This window comes from Nerophis ophidion, linkage group LG26 (genome assembly GCF_033978795.1).
Source record: "Nerophis ophidion isolate RoL-2023_Sa linkage group LG26, RoL_Noph_v1.0, whole genome shotgun sequence".
Lineage (NCBI taxonomy): Eukaryota > Metazoa > Chordata > Actinopteri > Syngnathiformes > Syngnathidae > Nerophis > Nerophis ophidion.
Window position 1 is genome coordinate 953,776 of NC_084636.1, and position 15,600 is coordinate 969,375.

The 15,600-nt window shown below is 44.5% G+C and overlaps 2 protein-coding genes across 5 annotated transcripts in view; both read left to right on the forward strand.

Moving 5' to 3' along the window:
• Positions 1-3,430, forward strand: part of scinla (scinderin like a) — a 17,130-nt gene extending 13,700 nt beyond the window's left edge. For all 3 annotated transcript variants that reach the window (XM_061888571.1, XM_061888572.1, XM_061888573.1), the window contains 6 exons: positions 740-910; positions 983-1,157; positions 1,237-1,355; positions 1,417-1,494; positions 2,437-2,497; positions 2,570-3,430. In XM_061888571.1, coding sequence (XP_061744555.1) covers positions 740-910; positions 983-1,157; positions 1,237-1,355; positions 1,417-1,494; positions 2,437-2,497; positions 2,570-2,730 — 765 coding nt within the window. In that variant the 3' untranslated portion in view covers positions 2,731-3,430. The remainder of the gene's footprint in view (positions 1-739; positions 911-982; positions 1,158-1,236; positions 1,356-1,416; positions 1,495-2,436; positions 2,498-2,569) is intronic.
• Positions 3,431-3,536: 106 nt separating this feature from the next.
• Positions 3,537-15,137, forward strand: zgc:109982 (uncharacterized protein LOC553564 homolog). 2 transcript variants are annotated; one of them, XM_061888574.1, is made up of 6 exons: positions 3,537-3,681; positions 8,376-8,537; positions 8,599-8,841; positions 9,896-9,989; positions 13,029-13,212; positions 14,755-15,137. In XM_061888574.1, exons 1-6 carry the CDS (start codon positions 3,585-3,587, stop codon positions 14,983-14,985), a joined length of 1,011 nt encoding a protein of 336 aa, XP_061744558.1. In that variant the 5' UTR covers positions 3,537-3,584; the 3' UTR covers positions 14,986-15,137. The 2 variants fall into 2 exon arrangements, with proteins under 2 accessions (XP_061744558.1, XP_061744559.1); XM_061888575.1 differs by having other exon boundaries at positions 8,599-8,778.
• The last annotated feature ends 463 nt before the right edge of the window (positions 15,138-15,600 follow it).

Below are 15,600 nucleotides of genomic sequence, written 5' to 3' on the forward strand. Positions count from 1 at the left end.
TAAACATGCTTCACTGATTCCAGTATTTGGCGAGTGCCGTTTTGTCCTACTCATTTTGGCAGTCCTTGAACTCACCGTAGTTTGTTTACATGTATAACTATCTCCGACTTTCTAAAACGTGTTTTATGCCACTTCTTTTTCTGTCTCATTTTGTCCATCAAACTTTTAACGTTGTGCGTGAATGCACAAAGGTGAGTTTTGTTGACGTTATTGACTTGTGTGGAGTGCTAATCAGACATATTTGCTCACTGCAAGCTAATCGATGCTAACATGCTATTTAGGCTAGCTGTATGTACATATTGCATCATTATGTCTCATTTGTAGCTATATTTCAGCTCATTTAGTTTCCTTTAAGTCCTCTTAATTCAATTTATATCTCATGACACACTGTCTGTATGTAATATGGCTTTTAATTTTTTGTGGCTCGAGACAGATTTGTTTTGTATTTTTGGTCCAATATGGCTCTTTCAACATTTTGGGTTGCCGACCCCTGATATAGAACATGCTATACTTTTACCAAACAATCCTATGAAATCTTATATGTCTAGTCTCTTACGTGAATGAGATAAATAATATTATTTGATATTTCACGGTAATGTGTTAATAATCTCACACAAGTCGCTCCTGAGTATAAGTCACACCGGCCAAACTATGAAAAAAATGTGACTGTGCTGTCCAACTGAGCCAAATGAACTCCATCCATTCATTCATTCATTCATTCATTGTTGCTTGTTCTCAGGTCCGTGTGACTCAAGGCCAAGAACCTCCTCACCTGCTGAGCCTGTTCAAGGGCCAGCCCCTGGTGGCCCACCTGGGCGGGACATCCCGCAAAGGTGGCGACAAAGCGCCGGCCGCCACGCGACTCTTCCACATCCGCCAGAGCCGCAACAAAGCCACGCGGGCCGTGGAGGTGGGGCCTGTGTGGACTGACCACTAGGTGGCGCCTCCAACAGAAAGCTGACTGTGCGCTCTCCCGTCCCAGGTGGCGGCGGACGCTGCGGCGCTCAACTCCAACGACATCTTTGTGCTCAAGTCCCCCAGCGGGAACTTCCTGTGGAAGGGCCGCGGAGCGACGGCGGAGGAGATGGTCGCCGCCAAACACGTGGCGGGCATGCTGGGCGCCACCCCCACTGAGGTGGCAGAGACCAAAGAGCCCGGTGAGTCCTGACGTGCGGCTTTGACCCCACGGCGCTGACTACTTCCTGTTCTCACTTCCTCTTCCCTGCTCACCGCCAGCAAGCTTCTGGTCGGCGCTGGGCGGGAAGAAGGCCTACCAGACCTCGCTGCTCCTGCAGACCGCCGTGGTGAGGCTTCCCCGACTCTTTGGCTGCTCCAATGCCACCGGCAGACTGACGGTGAGACACGCTGCGCTTCTGTGGGGCCAAGATGTCTTGGTGACACACCTCTGGTCCTCAGGTGGAGGAGGTCCCGGGAGACTTGACCCAGCTTGACCTGGAGACCGATGACATCATGATTCTGGACACTCACGATCAGGTGCTGATGCTGTCATTTCTTTGGAACTTTGACAGTATGTCACATCACATACTTGCACTTCCTCCTCACAACACCACTGAACAGCAGCAGGAAGAAGCCCATCTTATTCAATTGTTAAATTGAATTTAATTTGATGAAAAGGAGTAGGAAGAAGCAGATCTTATTTAATCCCGCCCCTTTTTCCTTTCACAGGAATGACTTACACGTTTGTTTGCTCACTTCCTGTCCTCACGGTGTAACAGACTAATCAAATAAGTAAATAAATACATGATCAATACATAAATATTTAGCGAGCTAAATTAAGATTCACGTCATTTTTCCAAATGCTGCAGTTCAGCTAAATGTGTTGCTTTTCTGACATGGACTTGTTTCTTCAGCATTGGCCACACCTTTCAGTCAGGACTTTGGGCAGGCCATTCTAAAACCTTCTTTCTAGCCTGATTTAGCCATTCCTTGACCACTTTTGAGGTCATTTTCCTGTTGGAACACCCAACTGTGCCCAAGACCCAAACTCCCCCCTGATGATTTGAGCTTGTCCTGAACAATTTGGAGCTAATCCTCCTTTTTCATTGTCCCATTTAAAGTACCAGTTCCATTGGCAGCAAAACAGGCCCAGAGCATAATACTACCACCACCATGCTTGACAGTAGGGGTGGTGTTCCTGGGATTAAAGGCCTCACCTTTTCTCCTCCAAACATATTGCTGGCTATTGTGGCCAAACAGTTCACTTTTTGTTTCATCTGACATCACATGGACAAAGATAAGACCTTCTGATATATGAATATATATACAGATATGATGCATTGATATATAATATAAATACATACGTGTTCGCTGAGCTCGACGTATTGCTTCCTGTTAGCTAAGTAGCGTGTTGTCCACTTGTGGCTCCGTCCTTTTTGTCCTCACGTGAGCGAAGACTAACTTTGTTTTCCACGCCAGATCTTCATTTGGATCGGAAAGGACGCCAACGAGACGGAGAAAGGGGGCTGCATGCGCATTGGTAAGACCGCCCAGGACTCTCAGACGTGGGAGAAGGTCTTCAGCACTCATGCAAACTCTCTTTACGTTTCAGCGGAGGACTACGTGAACTCTGACCCCTCCGGTCGCCATGGTACCCCCATCAGCGTCATCAAACAGGGGGAGGAGCCCGCCTCCTTCACTGGCTGGTTCATGGCTTGGGACCCCGTCTTCTGGGACAAAGACCCCTTGGCCGCCATGCAAGTTGCACATTAGTGTCTCTAAAACCTTGCGGGAAAAAGAAAAACAACCTTATTGCAATGAATGCTTGCGCTTTATAGAGCAAATATAAGTTAGGAACCACTGTACCCACACGCTTTATAGATCTTGCATAAGTTAGGAACCACTGTACCCACAAGCTTTATAGATCTTGCATAAGTTAGGAATTACTGAATCTACAATCTTTATAGATGAACAGCAGGCGCCCAATCAGCTTGCAGTTCTTTAATAGTCATTCAAATAAAAGTACAGTTCTTTAATAGTCATTCAAATAAAAGTACAGTTCTTTAATAGTCATTCAAATGAAAGTACAGTTCTTTAATAGTCATTCAAATAAAAGTACAGTTCTTTAATAGTCATTCAAATGAAAGTACAGTTCTTTAATAGTCATTCAAATGAAAGTACAGTTCTTTAATAGTCATTCAAATGAAAGTACAGTTCTTTAATAGTCTTTCAAATGAAAGTACAGTTCTTTAATAGTCTTTCAAATGAAAGTACAGTTGGCTTGTCCATGCGTGGACCAAAGGGGGCGGGGCCAAGCTGTCTTGGTACTGGAGTGGTTTTACTGAAAGAAAAGTAAGTCTGTCCTAGAGTGTCATGTGACCTGTCCTGTCTTTGGGTCTTTTAGTGGAATCTTCTTTTGTTCCCCTGTTGATTGCAAACGCACCTTCTTAATAAACCTGCTCTTTGGAGTGCAGCGCCAGGTCTTGTTTTGTTGCCATGACGTCCTGCATCAGCAGCACTCTGCTGACTTGCACTCGCCAGGATTAAGCGGCGGGAATTAAAAGGAAAGCAGCCGCCGCGCGCCCGACACTCTCACCTCTCTGCCGTCGACAGCTGCTCTCGGCGCCATGACCCAGAAGGCGGTCCTCATCACGGGATGCTCCTCGGGCATCGGCCTGTCGCTCGCCACGCGCATCGCCAAGGACGAGAAGAAGAGGTTCATGGGTAATGTAGAGCAGCAGTGTGTGTTGGTGCTGGAGGGGAAGCCACATTGTCAACACAACAACTTCTCATCTTACTACATCGCTAAGTTTTCTATTTAACGCATGTCAAACAAAAAGTTACTTTTTTATGATGGTTAAAGAAATATATTGCAAAATATTATATATTTGTAGATTTCAGTATGGGTCCCTTGATATAAAATGTTAGGGCTGTCAAATAAAATGTCCAAAAACTTTAGATATTAATTATATATATATATATATATATATATATATATATATATATACACATATACATATATATGTGTTTGTATATATGTGTATATATATATATATATATATATATACACATATGTATATACATGTGTATATGTACATATGTGTGTACATTATACACCTATATATGTGTGTGTAAATATATACACGTGTATATCTACACACATTTATATATGTATATACATGTATACAAACATTCATATATGAATGTTTATATGTTATATACTCACATATATAAATGTGTATATATATAAATATATTTGTGAATATATATCAATCAATCAATGTTTACTTATATAGCCCTAAATCACTAGTGTCTCAAAGGGCTGCACAAACCACCACGACATCCTCGGTAGGCCCACATAAGGGCAAGGAAAACTCACACCCAGTGGGACGTCGGTGACAATGATGACTATGAGAACCTTGGAGAGGAGGAAAGCAATGGATGTTGATGCAATGGATACACACATTTATATATATGTATGTTTGTTATATACACTAACATATATAAATGTGTATAAATAAATGTATATGTGAATATATATATATATACGTATATAATATATATATATATATATGCTATATATATATATATATATATATATAGTATATATATGTGTGTGTGTGTGTATACAGTTGTGATCAAAATTATTCAACCCCCACACAATTTTGGTGTTTTAGCAAGTTGGACATTTATTCCTTATTTTGTTTATAGTCATATCAAATAAAGATGTGTCAAATAGAAAAATGCAACTTAAATTGTAACACTGAATTTGACAAAATAGCAAAAAAGGACATTTTTCTTAGTATCTCATTGACAAAATGATTCAACCCCCTGGTTCCATGCATCTTTAGTACTTAGTAGAACAGTAATGACATCCTTCAAAGGTGATACATAAGCTTCTTGCAAGCATCTACAGTATTTTAGCCCATTCCTCTTGGGCAAAGGCCTCCAGTTCATTCATATTCTTGGGCTTGCGTGCTGCAACTGCCTTCTTCAAGTCCCACCACAGCTTTTCTAGAGGATTTAGGTCTGGTGACTGTGAAGGCCACTCCAGAGTCTTCCAGCCCTTCTTCTGCAACCACCCTGATGTTGATTTGGAGGTATGCTTGGGATCCTTGTCCTGTTGGAAGGTCCAACGTCTCCCAAGCCTCAGCTTCCTCACTGACTTCATGACATTTGCAGCTAATATATCCTGCTAGGAAATACAATTCATAATGCCTTGGGGTTTGTCCAGATGATTGTTGGCATACTGGAGTCTATTTTCTTGTGCCTGGTAGTCAGAAGTGGGGTGCGCCTGGGAGTTCTGGCATGGAGGCCTTCATCTCGTAGTGCGCGCCTTATTGTCTGGGACGAAACCTGCGTTCCCCCCTCTGCAATGTCCTGTTGTAGTTCCTCAGCTGTTACCCGGGAGTTTTTCACCACTGTACACACACAGCATCCTCTTTCTACCACGCCCAGGTAGTGTTTCCACTGTGCATTTAGCTTTAACTTGCGAATTATGCTCCCAACTGTGTCTCTTGGAATGTGTAATGTCTTTGCTATTTTCTTAAAGCCATATCCTTTCTTACGAAGAGAAATGACCTCCTCTCTTGACTTCTTTGACCACTCCCTTGACTTCATTCACCATGTTGCAAATACACCATTGACCCACTACAAGAAGCTGAGCGTCAGTCTTTTTCAATCACTTTAATTGTTGCTCGTTATGGTTCTAATCACATCTACAGGTGTTTTCAACACCTGATTGAAAATACCTTATTCAAATTATGTTCTTAAGAGTTATGATCTTCAAAGGTTTGAATAATTTTGTCAATGAGATATAAAGAGAAATGACACTGTTTGGTATGTTACAAAATATAATGTTGTAATTCAAGTTATGGATGAAGTACTGGCTGTCCAGAGTCGAGACCCAGGATGGACCGCTCGTCGGGACCCAGGATGGACCGCTCGCCTGTATCGGTTGGGGACATCTCTACGCTGCTGATCCGCCTCCGCTTGAAATGGTCTCCTGTGGACGGGACTCTCGCTGCTGTCTTGGATCCGCTTGAACTGAACTCTCGCGGCTGTGTTGGAGCCACTATGGATAGAACTTTCACAGTATCATGTTAGACCCGCTCGACATCCATTGCTTTCGGTCCCCTAGAGGGGGGGGGTTGCCCACATCTGAGGTCCTCTCCAAGGTTTCTCATAGTCAGCATTGTCACTGGCGTCCCACTGGATGTGAATTCTCCCTGCCCACTGGGTGTGAGTTTTCCTTGCCCTTTTGTGGGTTCTTCCGAGGATGTTGTAGTCGTAATGATTTGTACAGTCCTTTGAGACATTTGTGATTTGGGGCTATATAAATAAACATTGATTGATTGATTGATTGATTCAAGTTGCATTTGTCTATTTAATATATCTTTATTTGATATGACTATAAACAAAATAGGGAATAAATGTCCAACTTGCTAAAACACCAAAATTGTGTGGGGGTTGAATCATTTTGATCACAACTGTATATGTTATATACACACACACTCATATGCACACGTATGTGTATATGTATACATATATGTGTGTATTTATGTTATACCCACACACATGTATAAATGTGTGTGTATGTGTATATATGTATATATATATACATATGTATGTGTATATACACACACATTTACTTATATATATTTAAAGACATGTATATGTTTATTTACACACACGTATTTATATATATGTATATATACATATATGTATGTATATATGTTTTATAAACACTCCTATATATATATATATATATATATATATACAGGTGTGTATGTATACACATTTATACATATATGTATGTTTATATGTTATATAAACTCATACATGTGTATATGAGTGTATATATACACATGAATATACACGTGTGTATATATACATTTGTATGTGTATTTATATACACATTTATTGATATATGTACATACACACTCATATATACACATATCCTTACTTTCTGATGTCAAGGGAACTGAATAGTGGGCGTTGCTTATGAGCAAAATAGTAGAATTCTGCCTAGCAACTAAAGGCGGTATACGTCCGTCAAGCTTTGTGACGTATGGGCGCCACAATTAACATATGGAATATTAGACAGAAAATATGATTTATTGTTTAGGTTTATTTCAAACATGCATATAATTACAGCAATTACAGGTTTAGTTTCAAAAATGGTGCCACCATTGTTGTGTTTGGTCAGCTTTAGAAATGCCCTTGCGAGTACAGTACACTCTTCTTTTATTATTAAAACTTCAATCACTGACAAGTTTTTTAGCTGTGGCTTTTCTACTTTCATCGTATGGACGCCCACACTGAGCAGAGGAGGCACACACATATTGTCCAGTGTACTTCTGGCTGTAGAGGAGGCACACACACATAACATCCAGTGTACTTCTGGCTGTAGAGGAGGCACACACATAACATCCAGTGTACTTCTGGCTGTAGAGGAGGCACACACACATAACATCCAGTGTACTTCTGGCTGTAGAGGAGGCACACACATAACATCCAGTGTACTTCTGGCTGTAGAGGAGGCACACACACATAACATCCAGTGTACTTCTGGCTGTAGAGGAGGCACACACATAACATCCAGTGTACTTCTGGCTGTAGAGGAGGCACACACCTAACATCCAGTGTACTTCTGGCTGCAGAGGAGGCACACACACATAACATCCAGTGTACTTCTGGCTGTAGAGGAGGCACACACATAACATCCAGTGTACTTCTGGCTGTAGAAGAGGCACACACACATAACATCCAGTGTACTTCTGGCTGTAGAGGAGGCACACACACATAACATCCAGTGTACTTCTGGCTGTAGAGGAGGCACACACATAACATCCAGTGTACTTCTGGCTGTAGAGGAGGCACACACACATAACATCCAGTGTACTTCTGGCTGTAGAGGAGGCACACACATAACATCCAGTGTACTTCTGGCTGTAGAGGAGGCACACACACATAACATCCAGTGTACTTCTGGCTGTAGAGGAGGCACACACATAACATCCAGTGTACTTCTGGCTGTAGAGGAGGCACACACATAACATCCAGTGTACTTCTGGCTGTAGAGGAGGCACACACATAACATCCAGTGTACTTCTGGCTGTAGAGGAGGCACACACACATAACATCCAGTGTACTTCTGGCTGTAGAGGAGGCACACACATAACATCCAGTGTACTTCTGGCTGTAGAGGAGGCACACACATAACATCCAGTGTACTTCTGGCTGTAGAGGAGGCACACACACATAACATCCAGTGTACTTCTGGCTGTAGAGGAGGCACACACACATAACATCCAGTGTACTTCTGGCTGTAGAGGAGGCACACACATAACATCCAGTGTACTTCTGGCTGTAGAGGAGGCACACACACATAACATCCAGTGTACTTCTGGCTGTAGTCTACGCCACCATGCGGAACCTGGGCAAGGGCGAGGCGCTGGTGGAGGCGGCGGGTCGCAGCCTGGGTCGCACTCTGGAGATCAAGCAGCTGGACGTGTGCGACGAGGCGTCCATCAAAGCCTGCGTGGACAGTCTTCCCGAGCGCAGGGTGGACGTCCTGAGTGAGTCTCCGCCCCCTCTGTGTCCTCTGCCTTCCGCTCTGTGCTTGACTTCCTGTCTCAGTCAGTAACGCCGGCATGGGCCTGATCGGACCCATCGAGTGCCAGTCCATCCAGGAGATGAAGACCGTCATGGACACCAACTTCTTTGGACTGGTCAGGCTGCTGAAGGAGATCCTTCCCGACATGAAGCGACGCAAGAAAGGTCACATTGTGGTCATCAGCAGCGTCATGGGCATACAAGGTCAGGCCCTCCGCTCTTCACCTGAGGAACCTGCTCTTCTTTTCCACTTCTTCTTCAGGCCAGGTTCTTAAGAACCTGTTTGTCTTCAGCATCTTTTCCTGCTTCTTCAAACGTGTTTGGAACTACAGGTTCTTCCTAAAGAACCCATCTTCTTTCTAAAACCTGTTCTAAGAATTTGTTCTTCTTGAGAATAGTTTTTTAAGAACCTGTTCAACTCAAGAAACTGTTTTTCTTAAGAACCTCTTTCTTTGATGAACATGTTCTTTTTGATAACCTATTCTGAAGAACCTGTTCCTTTTAAGACTGTGTCCTTTTTGATAACCTAAGAACCTGTTCTTCCTGACAAACTATTACTTTTAGGAACATGTTCTTCCTGAGAACCTATTTCTTTTCAAAACATGTTCATTTTGAAAAATGTCAAGAACTTGTTCTTCATTATAACCTGTTCTTCTTGAGAACCTTCTATTTTCAAGAAACTGTTCTTCAGAACCAGGTTTTAAGAAGAACCTGTTCTTCTTTAGGAACCGGTCATCTTGAGAACCTGTTTCTTTGAAGAACATGTTCTTTTCGATAACCTATTCCTAGGAACCCAATCATCTGAGAAGCTGGTCTTAAAAACATATTCTTCCTTATAACCTACAACTTTGAAGAACCTGTTCTTTTTAAACGGTTCTTCTTGAGAACCTATCTCTTTTAAAAACTAGTTATTTTTTAAAACCTGTTATAATGAAACTGTTTTTTTTAAAAACATGTTCTTCTTGAGAACTTGTTCTTCTTAAGAACGTCTTCTTCTTGAGAACTATTTTTATAACCTGTTCTTAAGAACCTGATCATCTTAAGAACCTGTTCTTTTTGAGAACCACTTCTTCTTGATAACCAGTTATTTTCGATAACTATTCTCAAGAACTTGTTCTTCTTCATTAACTTCTTCTTAAGAACCTGTTCTTTGGAACTTGCTATGTTCAAGAACCTGTTCTTCAAAACCAGGTCTTTCTAAAACCCTGTTCCTATTCAAAACTATTTTTATACCCTATTCATGACAACCTGTTGTTCTTTAGAACCTGTTCTTTATGAGAACCAGTTCACTCTATTGCAAAGATCTCTGTGTGCCTGTTAGGAATCCTCTTCAATGACGTCTACGCCGCATCCAAGTTCGCCGTGGAGGGGTTCTGTGAGAGTTTGGCCGTGCAAGCCCTGAGGTTTAGTCTCAAGTAAGGTTCTGTTCAAGAAACTTCGCCCCCTCTTCCACAGGAGTAGACTAACAAAGGACCCGAGAACATTCTTCGAAGGGCCCCTAGATAGACTGCACGTCAATGCAAAGACTCCATGTTTTCTTCACTTTCCTTTCCGGCTGGTGTTCCTGGTTCTTCACCCTGTGTGTTGTCCCTCCTCAGCATCTGTCTGACTGAGCCTGGTCCTTCACTTTGTGTGTTGTCCCTCCTCAGCATCTGTCTGACTGAGCCTGGTCCTTCACTTTGTGTGTTGTCCCTCCTCAGCATCTGTCTGACTGAGCCTGGTCCTTCACTTTGTGTGTTGTCCCTCCTCAGCATCAGTCTGACTGAGCCTGGTCCTTCACTTTGTGTGTTGTCCCTCCTCAGCATCTGTCTGACTGAGCCTGGTCCTTCACTTTGTGTGTTGTCCCTCCTCAGCATCTGTCTGACTGAGCCTGGTCCTTCACTTTGTGTGTTGTCCCTCCTCAGCATCTGTCTGATGGAGCCTGGTCCTTCACCCTGTGTGCTGTCCCTCCTCAGCATCAGTCTGACCCAGTCTGGTTCTTCACTTTGTGTGTTGTCCCTCCTCAGCATCAGTCTGATCAAGCCTGGTCCTTCACTTTGTGTGTTGTCCCTCATCAGCATCAGTCTGACCGAGCCTGGTTCTTCACTTTGTGTGTTGTCCCTTCTCACCATCAGTCTGATCAAGCCTTGTCCTTCACTTTGTGTGTTGTCCCTCCTCAGCATCAGTCTGATGGAGCCTGGTCCTTCACCCTGTGTGTTGTCCCTCCTCAGCATCAGTCTGATGGAGTCTAGTCCTTCACCCTGTGTGTTGTCCCTCCTCAGCATCAGTCTAATGGAGCCTGGTTCTTCACTTTGTGTGTTGTCCCTCCTCAGCATCAGTCTGATGGAGCCTGGTTCTTCACTTTGTGTGTTGTCCCTCCTCAGCATCAGTCTAATGGAGCCTGGTTCTTCACCATGTGTGTTGTCCCTCCTCAGCATCAGTCTAATGGAGCCTGGTTCTTCACTTTGTGGGTTGTCCCTCCTCAGCATCAGTCTAATGGAGCCTGGTTCTTCACTTTGTGGGTTGTCCCTCCTCAGCATCAGTCTAATGGAGCCTGGTTCTTCACCCTGTGTGTTGTCCCTCCTCAGCATCAGTCTAATGGAGCCTGGTTCTTCACTTTGTGTGTTGTCCCTCCTCAGCATCAGTCTGATGGAGCCTGGTTCTTCACCCTGTGTGTTGTCCCTCCTCAGCATCAGTCTGATGGAGCCTGGTTCTTCACCATGTGTGTTGTCCCTCCTCAGCATCAGTCTGATGGAGCCTGGTTCTTCACCATGTGTGTTGTCCCTCCTCAGCATCAGTCTAATGGAGCCTGGTTCTTCACTTTGTGTGTTGTCCCTCCTCAGCATAAGTCTAATGGAGCCTGGTTCTTCACCATGTGTGTTGTCCCTCCTCAGCATCAGTCTAATGGAGCCTGGTTCTTCACCCTGTGTGTTGTCCCTCCTCAGCATCAGTCTAATGGAGCCTGGTTCTTCACTTTGTGTGTTGTCCCTCCTCAGCATCAGTCTGATGGAGCCTGGTTCTTCACCCTGTGTGTTGTCCCTCCTCAGCATCAGTCTAATGGAGCCTGGTTCTTCACTTTGTGTGTTGTCCCTCCTCAGCATCAGTCTAATGGAGCCTGGTTCTTCACCCTGTGCGTTGTCCCTCCTCAGCATCAGTCTGATGGAGCCTGGTTCTTCACTTTGTGTGTTGTCCCTCCTCAGCATCAGTCTAATGGAGCCTGGTTCTTCACCCTGTGTGTTGTCCCTCCTCAGCATCAGTCTAATGGAGCCTGGTTCTTCACTTTGTGTGTTGTCCCTCCTCAGCATCAGTCTAATGGAGCCTGGTTCTTCACTTTGTGTGTTGTCCCTCCTCAGCATCAGTCTAATGGAGCCTGGTTCTTCACCCTGTGTGTTGTCCCTCCTCAGCATCAGTCTAATGGAGCCTGGTTCTTCCCTTTGTGTGTTGTCCCTCCTCAGCATCAGTCTAATGGAGCCTGGTTCTTCACCCTGTGTGTTGTCCCTCCTCAGCATCAGTCTAATGGAGCCTGGTTCTTCCCTTTGTGTGTTGTCCCTCCTCAGCATCAGTCTAATGGAGCCTGGTTCTTCACCCTGTGTGTTGTCCCTCCTCAGCATCAGTCTGATCGAGCCTGGTTCTTCACTTTGTGTGTTGTCCCTCCTCAGCATCGGTCTAATGGAGCCTGGTTCTTCACCCTGTGTGTTGTCCCTCCTCAGCATCAGTCTAATGGAGCCTGGTTCTTCACCCTGTGTGTTGTCCCTCCTCAGCATCAGTCTGATCGAGCCTGGTTCTTCACTTTGTGTGTTGTCCCTCCTCAGCATCAGTCTAATGGAGCCTGGTTCTTCACCCTGTGTGTTGTCCCTCCTCAGCATCAGTCTAATGGAGCCTGGTTCTTCACCCTGTGTGTTGTCCCTCCTCAGCATCAGTCTAATGGAGCCTGGTTCTTCACCATGTGTGTTGTCCCTCCTCAGCATCAGTCTGATCGAGCCTGGTTCTTCACTTTGTGTGTTGTCCCTCCTCAGCATCAGTCTAATGGAGACTGGTTCTTCACCATGTGTGTTGTCCCTCCTCAGCATCAGTCTAATGGAGCCTGGTTCTTCACCCTGTGTGTTGTCCCTCCTCAGCATCAGTCTAATGGAGCCTGGTTCTTCACTTTGTGTGTTGTCCCTCCTCAGCATCAGTCTAATGGAGCCTGGTTCTTCACCCTGTGTGTTGTCCCTCCTCAGCATCAGTCTAATGGAGCCTGGTTCTTCACCATGTGTGTTGTCCCTCCTCAGCATCAGTCTGATGGAGCCTGGTTCTTCACCATGTGTGTTGTCCCTCCTCAGCATCAGTCTAATGGAGCCTGGTTCTTCACCCTGTGTGTTGTCCCTCCTCAGCATCAGTCTGATCGAGCCTGGTTCTTCACTTTGTGTGTTGTCCCTCCTCAGCATCAGTCTAATGGAGCCTGGTTCTTCACCCTGTGTGTTGTCCCTCCTCAGCATCAGTCTGATCGAGCCTGGTCCCGTCATCACAGAGTTTGAGCGTAAAGTGTACGAAGAAGGCCTGAAGACCGACCTCAGCGGTGCAGACAAAGTGACGGCAGACATGTTCACCAACATCTACCTGAAGAACTACAAACAAATATTTGAAACACTCGGTCAGACGGCCGAGGACGTGGCCGAGGTAGCGTCCTCCTCTTCCTTAGCGTCCTTTTCTTCTTTAGTGTCCTCCTCGTCCCTAGCGTCCTACTCTTCTTTAATGTCCTCCTCTTCCTCAGCGTCCTTTTCTTCTTTAGTGTCCTCCTCTTCCTTAGCGTCCTTTCTTCTTTAGTGTCCTCCTCTTCCTTAGCGTCCTTTCTTCTTTAATGTCCTCCTCTTCCTTAGCGTCCTTTTCTTCTTTAGTGTCCTCCTCTTCCTTAGCGTTCTCCTCTTCCTTAGCGTACTTTCTTCTTTAATGTCCTCCTCGTCCCTAGCGTCCTACTCTTCTTTAATGTCCTCCTCTTCCTTAGCGTCCTTTTCTTCTTTAGTGTCCTCCTCTTCCTTAGCGTCCTTTTCTTCTTTAGTGTCCTCCTCTTCCTTAGCGTTCTCCTCTTCCTTAGCGTCCTTTCTTCTTTAATGTCCTCCTCGTCCCTAGCGTCCTACTCTTCTTTAATGTCCTCCTCTTCCTCAGCGTCCTTTTCTTCTTTAGTGTCCTCCTCTTCCTTAGCGTCCTTTCTTCTTTAATGTCCTCCTCGTCCCAAGCGTCCTACTCTTCTTTAGTGTCCTCCTCTTCCTTAGCGTTCTCCTCTTCCTTAGCGTCCTACTCTTCTTTAATGTCCTCCTCTTCCTCAGCGTCCTTTTCTTCTTTAGTGTCCTCCTCTTCCTTAGCGTCCTTTCTTCTTTAATGTCCTCCTCGTCCCTAGCGTCCTACTGTTCTTTAATGTCCTCCTCTTCCTTAGCGTCCTTTTCTTCTTTAGTGTCCTCCTCTTCCTTAGCGTTCTCCTCTTCCTTAGCGTCCTTTCTTCTTTAATGTCCTCCTCGTCCCTAGCGTCCTACTCTTCTTTAGTGTCTTCCTCTTCCTTAGCGTCCTTTTCTTCTTTAGTGTCCTCCTCTTCCTTAGCGTTCTCCTCTTCCTTAGCGTCCTTTCTTCTTTAATGTCCTCCTCGTCCCTAGCGTCCTACTCTTCTTTAGTGTCTTCCTCTTCCTTAGCGTCCTTTTCTTCTTTAGTGTCCTCCTCTTCCTTAGCGTTCTCCTCTTCCTTAGCGTCCTTTCTTCTTTAATGTCCTCCTCGTCCCTAGCGTCCTACTCTTCTTTAATGTCCTCCTCTTCCTTAGCGTCCTTTTCTTCTTTAGTGTCCTCCTCTTCCTTAGCGTTGTCCTCTTCCTTAGCATCCTTTCTTCTTTAATGTCCTCCTCGTCCCTAGCGTCCTACTCTTCTTTAATGTCCTCCTCTTCCTTAGCGTCCTTTTCTTCTTTAGTGTCCTCCTCTTCCTTGGCGTCCTTTTCTTCTTTAGTGTCCTCCTCTTCCTTAGCGTTCTCCTCTTCCTTAGCGTCCTTTCTTCTTTAATGTCCTCCTCGTCCCTAGCGTCCTACTCTTCCTTAGCATCCTTCTCTTCTTTAATGTCCTCCTCTTCCCAAGCGTCCTCATCTTCCTCAGGGTCCTCCTCTTCCTTTGCATTCTCACCTTGCTGAGCGTCCTCCTCTTCCTTCGCATGCTCCTCTTCACCACAGCTCATTGTGTCCTGCAGCACACGCTGAAGATCATCACCATGGACAACCCGCCTTTCCGCCACCAGACCAACACGCTGTACACCCCCATGACCACGCTCAAGTACGCCGACCCCAACGGCGACCTGCCCATCGACACTTTCTACAAGATGGTGTTCGAGCACGACAAGGTCTTCAACGCCAGCCTCAACTTCCTCAAGCTGCTGCGCTGGAGGAGCAGGAAGAGCTTCACCAGCGACAAGAGCAACTGAGCACCTCCATCTTGGCTCCTCAATGCATCGTCTGAATGTATCATCTCTCTATCACAAATGATTGAAGTATTTATTCCACTGTGTACCTAATGAAGTGGCCGCTCTGTATCATCCTTTGCAGCAGTTGACCAGTAAATGAGATAATAGAAGAAGAGCAGAGTGTTTGTGCGCTGTCAGCAGCAGGGATTATGTGCGATTAGCTCTTTAATCTGTCAGTCACCTGTCCAATTCTTCATCACATAGGACTATTAGGAATAAAGGAAACAGCAGTGGGTTTATGGAGTCACTTGCCAAAACTCCACAAACACACAGAAATGTTTTTACTTACACCTAACAATTCTGATGTGAAAAAAATGGTCTTCAATTATAAGAAATCGATTCACCAGTAAAAAAAAAAACCCAACTAATTAACAAGTAAAAAAAAAAAAAAAGTAATTCTCAACAACTAAAAAAACTAAACATTTTTTTCTGAAAGTAAAAAAAAATATATATATATATATATAATAAAGTACAAAAACAATATGCGATTATAAAAAACGTTTCTTGCAAGTCAAAAACAATTTTCTGAAGGTAAAAAAAAACAATGTTTATCTGACTCAAAATAAAGATTTGCAG